This window comes from Felis catus, chromosome D1 (assembly GCF_018350175.1).
Source record: "Felis catus isolate Fca126 chromosome D1, F.catus_Fca126_mat1.0, whole genome shotgun sequence".
NCBI lineage: Eukaryota > Metazoa > Chordata > Mammalia > Carnivora > Felidae > Felis > Felis catus.
Genome location: NC_058377.1, coordinates 45,979,379 through 45,996,341, shown reverse-complemented (window position 1 = coordinate 45,996,341; position 16,963 = coordinate 45,979,379). Strand labels below are relative to the sequence as shown.

At 47.2% G+C, this 16,963-nt stretch overlaps 1 protein-coding gene across 3 annotated transcripts; it reads right to left on the bottom strand.

Annotated features, from left to right (window-relative positions):
- Nucleotides 1-417: 417 nt before the first annotated feature.
- FZD4 (frizzled class receptor 4) lies at nt 418-9,743 on the bottom strand. Of its 3 annotated transcripts, XM_045038637.1 has the most exons (3): nt 8,997-9,743; nt 5,739-6,850; nt 418-3,600 (listed from the first exon to the last, which is right to left on the bottom strand). In XM_045038637.1, exons 1-3 carry the CDS (start codon nt 9,288-9,290, stop codon nt 3,429-3,431), a joined length of 1,578 nt encoding a protein of 525 aa, XP_044894572.1. In that variant the 5' UTR covers nt 9,291-9,743; the 3' UTR covers nt 418-3,428. The 3 variants fall into 3 exon arrangements, with proteins under 3 accessions (XP_044894572.1, XP_003992698.1, XP_006936925.1); XM_003992649.5 differs by lacking the exon at nt 418-3,600 and having other exon boundaries at nt 4,867-6,850; nt 8,997-9,741; XM_006936863.5 differs by lacking the exons at nt 418-3,600; nt 8,997-9,743 and adding an exon at nt 8,329-8,969 and having other exon boundaries at nt 4,867-6,850.
- Between the last annotated feature and the right edge of the window lie 7,220 nt (nt 9,744-16,963).

The window sequence follows — 16,963 nt, the reverse complement described above, 5'->3', positions numbered from 1 at the left end:
CCTTTTAAAGAATCATAAAGGTCTAGTGGTAATAGGAAAAACTTTTTCAGGCCACCAGATTAAGTCAAAGGTGCTTGGAAAGTGTATTAAAAATGGTCACACATATTGGAAATGCCAAAAAGTAGTGTCATGGGATGACAGCTTGGGAACTACAGTTACGTCCAGAGTGTCATGTGACCATTTGAGTGGTACTTATGACCACAGTAGTGATAAATTCTGTTGACCTTGGACCTTGGGGGTTTGCTGACCCAGGAGAAATCCCAGAGGCGAAAAATAGCACCAGCAAAAAAGAAACAAAGAGGCTCTCAGAAAGGCTCTCAATCTGTCCTGCAAACCAAATTCTCTATTTCTCACTGCTGGGAATGTGTGCTTCCTGGAGGCTATCATACACCCCCAGAAATATGCCAAATCACAGACTAGTTAATAAACAAAACTTTATTTTCCTTTAATACAAAAATTAAATAGCAAAGTTTATTTTTTTGTACAGTGATAAATTAGAAATTTACAGTACAGACATCAATGCAGACATACATTTGTACATCCTTACAAGCAGGGTCCATTTCCTTTGACGTTCAGCAATTTGTTAGGGCATGTGTAGCAGGGGTTTGCCTGGTACCTCTATGTCGAACATCTGAGAGCCCCCCCAGGCTGGCCTCAAGGTGGAAGGAGCTGCAGGGTGGCATGGGGATCCAAGGACAGGTCACAGAGCACCAGCCTGACTGCTGCACAAGATGCTGAGTCCCATTTCACCTTGTCACAAAGAAGCACACCTGACATTTACTTCACCTTTCCTACAAAGAGCTCAAGGGGCCTTTCATCTTGAGACCTTCGAAAGTCTCACAACATCCCTGTGAGGTAGGAAAAAATTCAGAACCACTTAGATGCCCCACTGGGAGAGTGCTGGAGAGCAGCCTCCCCCTCCCAAAACACACAACCAAGTTGGGGCCTGAGCCCATGAGCAGGATGTGGAGAGGTGCACATCCTGGGGGAGAAGATGGACCAGGCTTCGGGGGGCAGAGGTGCTCCTGCCCCTCTTCTCAGAAGCCTTCTGAGATGACAGTGGTCATATACTGAATGTTGCAGGAGATCAGGGAGCCACAAAAGCCCGGAGGACATGGCTCATAGAAGACCTCAAACAGGCTCTCTATAAACCACCAGGGCAAATACTGGGAATTTGCTGGTGCCAAGAAGAAGGGAAATAAGGGAAAATAGGAACAGGTTGCTACAGGGCAAGTGGCCTCACCAAGGGGAAGAGGCCTGTTGGGGAGGGTCAGGGTTCACTTCCCTGTTGGTGATAGCCAGTATGCCATTACTGTGCATGTGCATGGCAAGAGGCAGAGGCAGAGAGCTCTGACCAGGCCACAGTAAAACAAAATCCATTATTTAACACTCTGGTATCTGATCCTTGGTAGGAGCAAAATACTCTTCTAGGAGTTTCCAAGATCTATGACCTAGACCCAGAGGAAAAATGATAACCCGGGTCCTCTGCCAAACATTATACAAACCTAGATGAGGACTCTGAACCCAAATACAATAAAAGAACACAAGGAACCGTTAGAGTCCAGTGACTCGACATAATTGGCTGGAAAAGCAACTCCCTCCAATCTCTCCCATCACAGAATGAAATTCAGGATGTAGCTTGATCTTGGGGGCTCCTTTCCAAAGTCTGTTCTGTGGCTCTTCTCCCTAACTGCTTCTGTGGCCACCTCACCAGGAACCAAAGACTGCACTAGCCTGGTGACATCTTCTTAAATTAAGTCTTCCCTCCAGGGCTGAGATTACCAAGCTCCTCTGTGTCCTCAGGTCCCAGCTTGGTTCCTAACACAGTAAGCCCTGAATTCAGTGACCAGGAGGCTGAGGGGGGATGAGAGAGGAGAGTTCAGAGTGCTGGTAAAGTCACAATTCAGAACCTGAACACAGAAGTTTCCCTGATTTGGGGGTGTAGGCGACGGAGTGACTGGGGAGAGGAAAATCAGAGATCTTCTCAGGGAAATAAAAAGTATCACCCCTTCTCCGGTTTCAGGACCCTGAGCAAGCTGCCAGCTCAGAAGCAGTCTCAGAGATCAGGAAACGGGTCTCCGTGGAGGAAAAAGGATATGAATCAACCAAGTAGCTCAACCAGATGGTTCAGGTCAGTTCCACCCTACCCCATGTTCCTCTGCCCTGAGGTGTGGCCTTTATGAAGGAAGATAAAGAGGAGTTTGCCAGAGTGGAGGGTGGACAGTGGTGCCCTTGGGCTCTGTAGAATAAAATCTCCAGAAGTGTGACTGTAGCTTCCTGCAGGAAGAGGAAGTTGACTTCTGGTGAGGTAGGAAGCTACAATCACACCTACTTATTCTAGATATCAAAGAAAAACAGCCCTAACCTTTTCCCTAGCAAGATGTCCTCAAATTCACCTGTATTCATTACATGGAACATCCAAGCCATGAAGTGCCTGTCCCTGCAGTCTCATTAGGTGTGGGAGCTCATGTCTGTTTTAAGCCAATGTTCATAGCCTTCTGAGGGGATTCCCACAGAGATTGTCATGAAATAGGGCTGATGATTTCTGTCAAACCCCTGTTACTGACTTGCAGAGGTTTATGGGATGGACACAGTGAAACAGATGACAATTCAGAGGCCCATGCTCCTTCCCAAAAAACCAACAGCAAGTCAGCAGACCCAGAATCCTCAGTCCACGTCATTTGGAAGGACAGAGCTTATACTGCACGACGTCCCCTTTGGTGCCTAACACAAGGCTCTACACGTGGTTGGCACGCGGTAAGTGTGCTAATAATTGACTTTTTTTTTTTTTTTAAACAAATACCAACTTAAAAGGTGATGGAGTCGCGTCAAGGTAATAAGGTAACTGACTCCTCAGCCACAAAGCTCCTTTCCTGAAACCATAAACACTCTCCATTGTCTGGAATGTGAAAGGAAAGGCCCGCAGCAGCCCTGTGACATTGCCAGGGCTACTAATCCCGTCTGCACCAACAGCCACTTCGGATCAAATAGACTTTCCCCTGAGAAGGCAAGAGATTTGTAGAAGAGATCGGTTAAAACCCGGAAAGTTGTCAGGCCACGGCTCCAGAACTCGGGTGTATAGTTTCCCCCACGTACTCTTATTATTTCATTGTTCACAAATATTGAGCACCTACTCTGTGCCTGGCCCTCTGCTAGGTGCTGCCTTGGGCACACAATCGCGGAAACATTCCAAACAAAATTGCATTACAAACCCCTATAACCTAGCAGTCAGGCCAGTGCCCTGCTGCACCCTCCTTCTTCCCTTTCCTGGGCCAGAGTCTCAGCACAACTCCCAAGACACTGGAGTGGAGCGTGAGTAAGGGCAGGCTCCGCCCGGGGACACATGCTCCAGGGCCCTGGCTAGCTATGGGAACTGTCTGCAAGCAGCACACGGAGTTCACATTTTATATTTCCTAGGCAACTCAGTCTCAGATGGAGTTCAACCGGTCCTTCTGGGGATCATTTCTCATGCTCCTAGAACCCTGACCCAGAGTCCAGCCAAGGTACTCGGGCTCAGCACACATGCCAGGGGCCACCCGTGCCCATTTAGCATCTGTCTTCAAAGCCCCAAGACTTTCCCATCCAAAATACACAACAGATCTTATATGCATCTTTGCCTCAGACTCCGCTCAAGAGCCCCCAGAAACAGAGGAAAGAAGAAAGGAAAATGTCAAACCCTGGGAACCATGGGCATAAAGCTTACAAAAACAAAAAAGGGCATGCTTACTTCCAGAATTTGACCACCTATTTGGGATTTTGAGTCCCTGGAAATGTTTTCCCAGAAAGAAATATGATAAAAGATTTCCTACCTGTTTTTAGAGGGAGGGGGTGGGGTATGAATAAATAAATGAGTCATTGCAAAGTAGTTGTTGAAGCAAAGATAGGTATGAGCTACAAGGAGAGCAGCCTGTGACACTGTCAACAATTTGTCCCAGAGATCTGGTGATTAGAAGGCCTGAGGCAGGTTAAGAGAAAGTCCAGTTACAATTTTAAAAGAATTGCAACTTTTGAGAGGCTGCTAGGGGGTACCCCATTGTGAGGAACATAAAGCATAAATTTTAAAAGCTCTGGATACCTCTGCAAAAGGCAATTAAGACCTGTGCTGCTATGAGTTTGCAGTTCATTTCATATGGTCTACACTTTATTCCTTACTAACCAATCAAGCTCCTGGCTGGCATTCTGGAGATTCATTAAGCACCATATAAATACTCCAGGCCACATTGCCTCCAATGAAAGCTTACAAGGAGCCTTTGCCAATTACTAGGAAACAATTATGCACCAACTAGTTGGATTAGCTGTCCTAAGTTCTCTCTACGAAACAGAAAAAGTCTTCACTGTGGTAGTAGACTAGACTCCGATAACATTCTTATGGTAAAGGAAAGAAAGGCACTATCATTCTGAGAATGCAAGCTGACCATAGTTTTAAAGTCAGTTGAGTATACTATTATGTCATGGTCCAAGAATGTGCTTTTAATTGTAACTGACACACACAAATTACACAGCTAATCTGTGTGAATGCAAAGTTGCCAAGAACCTTAACATTTTAGCTCTTCCAGACTGGCGTCTGCATAGATGCAATCACACAAAGTAAAATATATTAAGTCCCCATTGCTCAATGCAATAGGTCTCTGGGGTCGGTAAGGTAAGTCGACTTGGTAAATCTCATTTTCCTCTGAATTAAATGATTGTCAGAAAGTGAATCAACCTTACTTTTCCCCTCATTAGACATGCTGCAGTGCAAAAATTCCTATAAAAATACCTATTTTGAGTCATTAATGTAAAATGAAGAAAACAGCAGCAGCCTAGAACAGGGATGTTGAAATTTAAGAGGAAGAGAGAGAAGAAAAATCCACTGGATACCTTACGTGTGTTTGCACAGTACTCTTGTTTTTTCAAACAATTCTGTTTTATGACAAAGGCACTGAAAGATTCTGACACCAACTCTTGGGAGAGCAATCCACAAAATTCTAAACAGCAGACAGCGCACCACAGAAAATGTTTATGTTAGATCAGCCAAACTATAAAACTCTTGTAACACTTCTCTGAACCCAGTGTTTCCAGTGTTTATAGATTGCTTTGCTATCTGACAGACCCAGTTAGTATTTAAGATTTTAAGGGTTAAAAAAGTTCATCTTTCTCCCTGCAAGTTATCTACTCACAGCTCAAATCCCACTCTGCAGGGGAAAAGCAGCATCGCCCTGGACCCTCCTGGAATCTAGGCAGGACCTCCACGCTCCAAGCTGCGACCTGCTAAAGTGATCAATGTTTTGATTTTTCACAGCTTTGAAAGCCTCTAACTGGCTTTTCCATTTTGGATCATTCCAAAGTCTGCAGCAAAATCATTACTTTTATGATTGCTGGGGAGTGGGGGGGGGGCAGGTGGCGGTGGCTTAAGGGGTCACTTAAGTGTTGCCAGTTGGTTCATACTGAGATTCACTGCATGAAACTTTTCGTCGCATTTTGCACCAAAATGCTAGCATTCCCACCTTCAACATTTGGAAAGTATGGAGGCCGGGTAGCCTTATACCACAGTTTCATTGCCTTTCCCAGGCTTCACCCACCCGTTTCCTCGCTTCTCTCTCTTCACCTTCCCAGAATTCACCAATCTGTTAGAACACTTCTGCCACGTGTGAAGAGTTTTGGCAGACCAAATCCACATGCCTGAAGTGATGCCCACCAGCAAAGACATAAAAATTTTCAACATTTCGACTGCCGTATTGGAGTCATCTGCAGAATACCGGAAGAGCGCCCAGTTGGAGATTTCATAGAAATAACAGGCGATCACACAGGTGGCAGGAACCGTGTACAAGACAGAGAAGACCCCAATCTTGACCATCAGCCTTTCCAGCTTGTCTGTCTTTGTCCCATCCTTTTGAAGATTGGACCGAATTTTGAACAAGGCCACTAAACCTGCAGCGATGAACAAAGTTCCTATCACCAAGTAAGTGAAGAGGGGGGCCACCACAAAGCCTGTGAGGGCATCGAGGTTTTGGTTTCCCACATAGCACAGGCCAGTGAGTTCATCAGCATCCACCAGTCTCATGATCAAGATGACAATGGTTTTCACTGCAGGGATGGCCCAGGCGGCAATGTGGAAGTAAGAGCTGTGCATTTCAATGGCTTCATGACCCCACTTGAGTCCTGCCGCTAAAAACCAAGTAAGTGTCAGGATAACCCACCAGATGGAACTAGCCATTCCGAAAAAGTACATCAGCAAGAAAATGATTGCACATCCTGTGTTCTTAAGTCCTTCTTGGATGAGAACAGGTTCTGCTGCCTCTTCAAAATCGCAGGATATCCTTTCCCGGCCTACAGTCAGCCTGACAATATAAGCAATGCTATAAATATTATAGCACATACTGAGAAATATGATGGGGCGCTCAGGGTAGGAAAACCTGGAAGAATCGATCAGGAAGGTCAGCACTGTGAAGGCAGTGGAGATGAAGCACAGGCTGGCCCACACGGCCATCCAGATGTCTGTGAACTCCTTGGCCGAGCGACTATATAAGCCAGCATCATAGCCACACTTGAGAACACAGTTCAAACTCCTTTTCACCCAGATGTACTGATCCGAGTTGGTTCCTACGGAGTGGCACTCTTCTCCAGGCTGGATGGGGGTCTTGTGAGGTAATGGCACCTCTTCATCACCCGGCCCTTCCATGCACATGTGGTTGTGGTCATTCTGGGGTGGGAATTTGCTGCAGTTCAGGCTCTCTGGCCAGGCAAAGCCAAATTCCTTCAGGACAGGTTCACAGCGCCTCTTGACCGAAAGACACATGCCGCCACATGGGCCGATGGGGATGTTGATCTTCTCTGTGCACATTGGCACATACACCGAACAAAGGAAGAACTGGAAAAGTAATGAAATGAACAAAGAAAAACAATGACTTGGAAGTCTGACCAACTGCTTGCACGAAGCGGAGGTGAATGCTTCCAGGCAAAGTATCTATCTACTTTTAAACCAGCCATAGGGACTCTGTTTACTCTGACCTCAAACTGGGGTGCCTAAAAATCCATGGCTTGTACACATTTCTTCTTTTGGTTCTAGCAATCCTTGTCACAAATCCAGGAGAACAGAAATAAATACATACATAAAAAGGACCTGAAGAGTTACATAATTCCTTTTTGAAAACGCTTAAGAAAATAAACCTTAAAAATTGACTTTGAGACTCCCTGTTTGAGAGAGCCGAACAGACTAATCAAATGACTGAGTCATTTCAGCGATGGGGAGATTTATTTTCATCCTCGTTTCTTTATCACCATAAAAATAAATGTAAAAAAAAAATATGTAGATCCAGCTTTTCTCCTGTTAATATACTGTCTTTTCTCTACTTGATCCCTAAAATTAATTTTTAATCAGTTCCCATACTGAAAGAGAAAATGTCCTAATTGAGACACTGTGAGACCCAAGGATAGGATGCAGGTTGAGGTCTCTGGTCACCAGGGGTTTGTTTGGCCAGGTTTCCCCAGTGCATAATAATGAAGCACAATAGGAAAATATAAATGTTAAGTCCCTGAAACTGCAACACCAGCAGGGGAGAGCCCAGTTGCTGTCCTCAATTCCTCCAGCATTGATAAACAGTCTGCTTGGCTCCTTACAGATGTTGTCTATGAAGTCTAGAGTTACAAGTAACTATTTTCCAGCATGTAAAGGGATCCAGTCCTGTCCTTCAAAACAGCTTGGCTGCTTCCCCAGGATACATGTAATTAAAAATATATATCCCTGCAAAAGCTGTTTCTCCAACGAAATTGCCACTGATGTCAGGATATGTGCTGTTTCCAAACTGAGAGCTAGAGGATCGTTTCTTAAGCTTTTATAACCTAGTTCTAAAGTTCTGAAAGCTCCAAAGGGACATTTCAGCAGCAACAGGTCTAATCCCAACCATCTTTCTGAAACCACAATCCAACTTTTAAAGTGACCTATGTAAAAACATGCACCTAGTGAGGAAGCTGTCTGCCTGTTTCTTATCTCTCAGAAGTTACAACCAGAACCACGGATTTCTGAAGTTTTCAGCCTGGAAAACTACCCTCTATTTTTTTCCCCAAGTTCTCTCTTTTCTAAATTTATAAAAATCACTCATAGCCTCACCAACCAAAGCACAACCAGTGCTAACACTTTTTTTCCCTAGTGCTAACACTGTTAAGAATTCTCTTTCAGTTCCTTAAAAAAAGAAAAATGAATTGGTTGTTGTTTTTGTTCAGATTATAATCACACTGTATATGCAAATTATTTTTTCATTTATTGTAGGATGAACATTTTCTCTACCATTACATAAGCTTTAAAAATTTTAATGACTGAAAAAAAGAATCCTCCATTATATAAATTACCTTCCTGGTGTTTGACCACTCCGTCACCTTTTTCCCAAGCGGGGAGTGTTTCCTGCCGTCTAAGTCCTAAACCTGCCCTCAACCCTAAAGATCAGAACGTCTCAAGCCACCCAAGCATTCCATCCAGCATGACCTCCAAAGTCATGCGGGATGACGCGAGGAGGGGCCACTCCGCAGAAAATGGGGCAGTGGTGTTTCATTTACTCTCCCACCCAAAAATATGGGGAATGGAGGTCGTGAGGGAGGAGAAGTTCCCGTCTCCTTATCTTTCCTTCCTTCCAAGTCTTAGTTTCAGCTGGCTGTCCTGCTGGGGACTCGCCCACCGAGCAGCGGCGGCCAGAATCCTTGGCAAAGATAACCCCCTCAGCTCCACTGGGGTTAGGGGCTTGGCCAGACACGGGTGAACAGGGGAGAAAAACGGAAGGGCGGGGTGTAAGAGTGGGTTCTTTCGCAGGCCAGATGACTTACACAACGTTTTGGCTTTCAGTCCCTGAGAAGGGACACAAAAGTGGGGGTGGGGATGGAAATCACTTTTCCAGGATAGTTATATCCTTCTGCCTAGGAAGGGGGCAGGGGGCTTGGCTTGGCAAGGGCTCCACGGAGTTAGTTTGAGGCGTCCCTGCCCAAGGGGTCCCTGTCCCGCCAGGGGTGGGGGTGGGGGCGCCCACCTGCAGCTGGCTGGAGCAGCCGTACTGGATGAGCGGCGTGAAAGTTGTCAGCTGCAGCTCGGCGTCTGTCTGCAGCTCGTGCCCCACCAGGTTGGGCATCTTGGTCACGTTGTAGCCCAGGTTCTGGCACATGGAGATGCGGATGGGGTCGCAGCGCCGCTCCTCTTCGTCCCCGAAGCCTCGCGCTGGCCCCGGGAGCAGCAGCAACAGCAGCAGCAGCAGCAGCCGCCGCAGACTGAGATCGACGCCCCCGGGCGCCCCCAGGACGCTCGGCACTGAGCCCCGCCAGGCCATGGCCAGAGCCGGGGGCGGCGGCGGCGGCGGCGGGGGCTGGTCCAGCAGACACCCCCAGTTTGCACGGGGGCGCCGGCTGCCCGCGCTGCTCCCAGCTCCGGGAAAGGGAGTGTGATAAGGCGCCAAGGGCGACGAAGGGGCAGCGGCCGGCTCTCTGGCAGCTGCGCGCGACTGTGTGGGATATTAGACGCCCGTGGCCGGGGCCGAAGGACAGACTGCGAGGGTCATGGCTGCAGGCTGCGAGCCCCCAACCCGGCGCCGGCGGCGTCCGCTCTGCGTCTCAACGAATCCCGCCAGCACCCAGCGCCGCGCCGCTCTCACCGCCGGAGCCCTCCGCGGCGCTGGAGGTTCGCTGGGCGGTGGCGGGGCGGGACGGACAGCGCGCCTCTCCAATGGGCGGGCGCCGGGGGCAGCGAGGGGCGGGGCCGTTCTGCCGCTGGCAGGGTCAGGCCCCCGCCCGCCGCGCTCCCTCTCCCCCCTCCCCCCCCTCCTTCCCTCCCTCCCGGAGCGCCCCGCCCGGCTTCCCGGCTCTCACTTTTCCTCCCACCCGGGTCGCGGCGCTCGGGGGCCAGGCGGGGATGGAGCCGAGTTGCTCCCGCCGGGCCAGCCAGCCCCCTCCTCTCCCAGGTGAGAAATGCTCCCAGATTAGTCGGCTCCCTTTCCTTTCCCTCTTCCGGCTGTCACCTCGGCCCGTGGCAAACTACCTATCAGGCAGAGAAACGTACACAAAGAACACGGGATTCAGGTTTACCAAGATTGTGGCTTTAAATCCCGGCTGTGTGACCTTGAGCAAATTGCTCAACGTCTCGGCGTCAGTTTCCTCATCCGTGAAGAGACTCGGGAGGATTAGAGATAATGCGTAAAACGCTTAGCCCCGTGCCTGGTACAATGCGAGCTCGCAGCTATTTTCCCTGCTAACTTGCTTGGTTTGGAGCCCGGCCCCGTCTCCCCGCCCCCAGACTCGGCCCGACCTGCGCCCGGGAGCTGCCTGTCTCCAGCCGCGAGTGGGGGAGGCGCCCCGGAGCAGCAGACCAGCCGACGGTCTCGCGCTCCGATTTCCTCACCGTATGAAATGAAATTCCACAGGGGGATTCGAAAGGAAATGAGACCGGGACGCTCCGTGCTTCTCGGCCCGCCGCCCTTCCTGTCTCGGGGACACGGTTTCTAAATAAGGTTGGGAGGGTGAGAGGGAGGGAGGGGAGAGGCTTGACCTGTGTGCACAGGAGGCGAAGAAGGCGCACAACCACCGAGGGTCCCCTCCCCCAGCCTCCCGGGCATCCCTCCCCTGCAGCCTGCATCTCTAACTTATTCCTCTTCTACGAAGGGTCCTGGAGGTCTGGGGATCATGCGACCTCTGTTGTGATCCAAATTTCCCTCTCTCTCATTCCTCCCCACCCCACTCCCCATCCCTCGGATGGAGGTTTGTGCTGGTCCACCCCTTCCCTTTCCAATCAGACCAGTGAAACCCTCAGCAGGTGGATTTCTAAACCATTTACTTGTTGCTTGACTGTGGTAAATCTACTGTGCCTCTCTGAGATTCGAATTGGCCATGTGTAAAATAAGGAAATTCGTGTTTATCCCACACAGTTGTTCTAAGAGTTAAATGAGATAATGCCCCTAAATCATTTAGCACAGTGTCTGGCACATACAAAGTAAGTGCAAAATAGCCTGGTTTTTGTTGTGAAATGAGTCCTGCTTTCCAGTCAGGTCCCAAAGACATCGCTTGCCTGCAAGCCCAGGTCTGACTATCTGGATGAAGAGCTTTCGACTCTCTTCCTGAGATCTTTCTGGCCAACACTTGCCAAAGTTTTCCAGAGGCTTGGTGACAGGGACCAAATTTTTATGCTTTTGTATCCTCTATTTCAGCCATATGGCAGAAATACAAGTCGGAAGGATATCTGCCCCTCTCCTTCATATTTTACCTTACAGTTTTAGTTTTCTTACATTGGCAACTAGACTTGGCTGAGGGCAAGAATGGAATCAACTTTTCTGGGTTTTTCGCTCTGTACTTAGAATTGTGTTGGGCACATAAAAGTTGCTGTGTCTCCAGCCATCATCACAACCTCCCAGGGAAGGACTCTATTATAGCACCTTAAAGAGATGAAGAAACTGAGGCTGTAACCAAAATGATAGTCAGAAAATGGAAGACCAACCAAACCAGCACCCAAGGAGGCCTTTCAAACATGAGATGCAGGGTTATTTCCCCAGAAATGTTCCCAGCTGGAAATCTACATACTCAGCAGTGGGTTTGAATCTTCTGTATGACTGTGCTGAGTAATGCAGGAGACCATTGGCCTCCAGAGATGAATAAATGAGGAGATGAATGAATCAAATGACCAAGTGATCCTCATCCCCTAGGGAACTCACAGGAGCAGACAGAAAATGAACAGACAGACGTACCTCACTGTGGTAAGTACACACGGAGAGAATTGTGGGTAAATTGAGGGTAGAGGTAGCTGAGGTTACAGGGCTGCTCAAAGGGGGATGACTGCAGGAGTCTGAGCTACTCAACGAAGCAGAGTTCGTGTGCAATTGGCACTTCTGTGGAATTTGCAGAAAGGAGAGGGGGCTTTCTTTGTGCTAAAGGTATGTGCACATGGTTTATTAAACGACAAAGTCCATGAGGTCAAGGAACAGCACAGGGCCTGGCACACAGAGGGAACACCGTTAGTGGGGGAAGCAATACTCTTATCAAACCAACAACAACTCCTATAGGACACTTGCTCTCTGCCGGCTACTGTCTTACAGGTTTTCCGTGCATTATTGCATTTATCTCACACAACAGCGTGAGAAACCTGATGTTTTGAGAGGTTAACAATTTGTTCAAGATCACACAGCGAGTGGCAGAGGACTCAGACGCATGTCTGCCTGGCCTAAAAGTTTATGTGCACGGTATTACTCTTACAGAGGAAACTGCTTGACACATTGCCTAGTCCGTAGTTAGAGGTGACCCTCTGGCGATCTGGACTTCTTATTCCTAGCCCTGGCATCCCTGCCTCAGCTCGCTTCAAGCACTGTCTCCTTCGAGAACCCTTGGAAGAAGCCCCTTCCCCGGCAGGAGCTTTTCCTGTCAACAGCTTTTCTTTCTGCATGGAACTCCTCAAAGGTATTTTCCAAAAAAGAAAGCCAGGGGAATCACATTTCAGTCTGAAAGTGGAAAGAAAACAAAGACCATGACTTAGAGCTAAGTCTGAATGGCCTGGAGCCCCTCGGCCTCCCTCTCACAGAGTGGTTTACACAGTCGCCAGTCTGCTCCTGGTGACAGGCACGGCATGTTTGTCTTTGTTGCAGAAAACACTTCCCTGAGGGAGTTCCAGGCAGAGGGCTCTCCACCCTGTGATAGGCAGAGCATTTAGGAGAGGAGTAGAAGATGAGGGCATGTGAATCGTACCTTCCACTGACCTAAAGGGCAGGGCCTCTAGTGGCTCTGGCCAGAGCGCTTGAGAAGCTTCCTCTGTCCACTCTCTGAGTGGGGAAGATGCAGCCACCTTAGAGCTGTGACAAATGTGACTTCAGCAGGCCACTGGGCAGTTGGAGGGCTCTCTATTTGCATCTAATGAGAGGCTGGGTTCTAATTAACTCCTGTGATGTGTTAATTTTCCAACCTGACGTTTTCTGCTCTAATAGATTCTTGTAATGGTTTCTAAATTAAAGGCTGCATTTAAAGACAAGGGTTTAGGCTAAAACCCACCACCTAGGGGGGTGGGGGGCCGTAAACATCCTTTCCCTCCTAAGGAAAGCCTCTCATTTGCAGGTCTTTGCTAACCCAATTAAGTGTTGAAGTAGCCACCCCAGAGCCTGCTTTTTATTTCCTGAGAAACAATCCAACTAATCCATATTCAGTAGCTTCCAAGAGAAGTCTTATTCCAACCACTCATGAAGAAACCAGCTTCTTTGAATATGGACAGAACATTTAGAACTCACAAAGAGCAGTCTTGATAGAAAATGCAAGAAAATGGTTCATTATTATCCTGTTCAGTTTTTGAGGGGAAAATTCACTGGGACCAAAACCTCATAAAGACGGGGACTTGACTGTGGAACAACAGAAGCATGGGGAGAAGCCAGGCCAGATCCCATCAGTTGGTATATAGTCTGGGTGCTACATCTTCCTCTGCACCCAAACCAGTTATGAAACAAAGTCATGTGTACTGAGTAAAGCAGAAAGGAGCACTAATCTTGCTCAAAGTTGAGGAATCACAGGCCCCAAGAGATTAAGTAACGGCTCCTAAGTGGCAGACCCCAAACTGTCTTCTTATCACTTGCACCACTAGCCAGCATTGAAGAATGAAGTCAGCAGAGAGCTCTTGCATGTGAAGGAATCAGAACCCTGTTGTTCCTCCTACCAACAGAAGATGGTATATACGACATTCGTATCTGTTCATGGAGATGGTTTAACGTACAGATGGGCAACTGCAAACCTGTGCAGGAGGCAAAAAAATAATGCAAACACACTTTGTACCTCTACAACCTCGTTACATTTCAGTATTTGTTAGTCAGACCATTAGCAAATGTTTAGTGATAGGTTATTGTGGACCTGTCACTGAGCTGCATTATGGGAGGCATGGAGACATGTAAAAGGTGGTCCATGCCCTTAGTGAAATCTGTTTATAGTTAAGTGCTTTTTCTTGAGCTCCATTACTCATTGGTATTGGTTTTGGTTTGGCTTGGTTTTTATCTCTTTCACAGTCCTCTGAGGTCAGAGGCTGTCTTCTTCACCGCTGTGTTTCTGAACAGCAAAGGAGAACACTACCTGACCCATTCAAAGCACTTAATAGATGCCTGTTGAATAAATAAAGGAATGGTTCAGGCTATATGTGCTCTAATTCTTTAGAAAAAGAAAGACTTCATTATGTTCTGGGTGTAGGAGACCATCAAAATGCAACTTAACTGGTTCCAGAATGATGGTCAAGTCTATTCTATAGGCCACTCCTAACAAGACAGCTTTCAGCTTTCAGAACTCAGATGTTATGCCAACTACTTATCTTCCTTTTCTGTTTTACTGTGCTGATTCTTAAACATTTTAAGATAGAAAAATGCCTTGGCTAGAATTTTTGTTTGGTTCAGAAGCTTGTTTCTAAACTTCATGAATCAGCCCGATATTTTCTTGTCAACATTCATTGGCTAGTTGACCAGTGATCTCATTATTATCAATTGAAGTCATTAGGAATCATAAATCCAGGAGTATCCAGACAAAGAGTTATAAGTCAGATCACCTGTGAGTAGTAAGTTTGTAGAAAATTTGAAATGTGAGTCTAGCTATGAGTGTATGAATTTCTAAGAGACCCAGGGAAGCATGCAAAGATAGCACGTGTAATGATATTCTCATACGCAGCCCTCTCATCCGTTGATACAGGTGAGAAAAGAACAGAAATGATGCTAAATAATGAAAAAGGGTGAACTAGCCACCTGCTGTGGATAAGCATGAACTAGACTAGACAAAAATCTTAGAGTGATTTTAAAACATAGCCTCAAATTCAACATTCCTCCCATTGAAGGGCAGTTTATATTTCCTCCCCTTGAATTTTGGAAAGCTTGTGCCTTCTTCAACCAATTGAATACAGTCTAAGTGACACCAGGTGACTTCCAAAACTATGTCATAAAAGGCCATGCAGCCTGTACCTTATTTACTGGGAAATTCATTCTGGAGCTCTGAACAGCCTTTTAAGTAGTCGCTACCTTGAGACCACTCTGCAGATTTTCTGGCTGATGGTCCCAGATGAGCCTGACCTTCAGCTATACCGGGCTAAGTGCCAGAAGTATGAAAGAATAAACCATCTTGGAAGTAGATTCCATGGTCCCAGTGGTTCCTACCTCCAGCTGTTTGAGTCATCTCAACCCAGACATTTTGAGGCCTAGAAGAACCATTCTTACTGTGGTTCTTCCAAATTCCTGACACACAAAATCCATGATGGTTATTGTTTTATGTCTCTCTTAGTTCACTTGGGATGCCATAGCACAGTACCACACACTGGCTGGCTTATAAACAGAAATTTATTTCTGACAGCTCTGGATGCTAAGAGCTCCAAGCAGGACACCAGCAGATTATGCATCTAGTAAGGGCACATTTCCTGGTTCATAGATGTCTGTCTCTTTGTTATGTCCTCCCACAGAAGCAGGGATGAGGGAACTCTCTGCAGTCTCTTTTATGAGTGCTCCACTCTCGGGGTGCCTGGGTGGCTCAGTTGGTTGAGCGTCCAACTTTGGCTTAGGTCATGGTCTTGCGGCTCATGAGCTCGGGCCCCATGTCAGGCTTGCTTCTGTCAGCTCAGAGCCTGCTTTGAATCCTCTGTCCCTCTCTCTCTCTGTTCCTCCCCTCCTTGCAGTCTGTCTCTCTCTTTCTCTCAAAAATAAATAAACATTAAAAAATAATTTTATAAAGGCTCCACTCCCATGACCTAATCACCTCCCAAAGCTCTTACTTCCAAAGGGGGAGGTGACTGAGCTAGAAAAAGAATAAATGTTACCCAAAGATGGATAAAGGGACCTTATATTGTCCGTTAGGGAGGAGAATAGCATGTTTCCAGTTGCATGAGGGGCAATTGGGTTCTGTTAACTGGAAGCATGATTTTGTCGTTGTCTTCACTTAAAAGCTAAGTATCGTTTAAAAAAGCATGTATGAGGGACACCTGAGTGGTGCAGTCGGTTCTGTGTTGGGCTCTAAATCTCAGCTCAGGTCATGATCTCACAGTTTGTGAGCTCAAGCCCCTCATTGCTTCTGTGCTGATGGTGCAGAGCCTGCTTGGGATTCTGTCTCTTCTTCTCGCTGCCCTTCCTCTGCTTGTGCAACACACACTCTCTGTCTCAAAATAGATAAATAAACTTAAAAAAAATTTTTAAGTGTATATGAATGCCAAGTTGACAAGGAGTAGACTCTGGTAGCTCTGTACTGTCAATTTAGCTATGTTGGAACTCGCTTGCCAGAATTCCCTTCCCTACGTGGTTCCAGATCAGCATTGGCCACAAGAGAAATTGGCACAAGGCCGGGGAGGTGGATGTGAAGCCATGTTTTATACTCTGACAGTGAGAGTTGGGCGCCAGGCACAGTGGTGGTTCATCCACATTGAATGTGCTGGCTCACTTGTCGGCAGGGTCCGCGCTCAGACCTGTATGAGCTCCTCCTTCGGCTTCTCTGAGTCTTGGTCCAGGTGCATGAGTAGCTCCGTAGTTAAGGGCTCTAGCTTCTACAGGTCACCTGTATCAAGAGAAGAGATGTTTAGACAGAGTTGGGATCCAGTTTGTGTGTTCTCATTTGCCCTTGACTTCCCGAACTCTGTGCCTAGCTTTCCTTCTTGATCCTGGGGCTGGCTGATCTCTACTGACTTTGGGTCCAACACCAGGCACAGAGGCAATGCCTGGCATAGAATACTTCACTAGTTTCCACAGTTTTATAGGGGGAATCCTTGTTATAAATTCTTTATTCTACCTCACTCATAGTGACTCTTCCTCTCTGAGCACATCCTGACGATATATCCCATCAAAAAGATTCATAGGATGTTAGCTCTGGAAGTTGCCGTAGAGTTCATTTGGTCCACTCCTCATTTTATAAATGGGGAAACTGAGGCCCACAAATGTGACTTGCCCAAATGGCACATAAATAATCAGAGCTTAAATCAGTTTGCTAACCTGCTCTGTGACCTAAGTATTTGGCAGATTTCTCTTTGAATTAATGGAAG

What these genes read in the sequence shown, in the direction of transcription:
- FZD4 (XM_003992649.5), bottom strand. Translation starts at nt 9,290, where the DNA reads ATGGCCTGGCGGGGCTCAGTGCCGAGCGTCCTGGGGGCGCCCGGGGGC. An exon ending in GCTGCTCCAGCCAGCTGCAG is followed by an intron (nt 6,851 to 8,996) that starts GTGGGCGCCCCC and finishes TTACTTTTCCAG; the next exon opens with TTCTTCCTTTGTTCGGTGTA.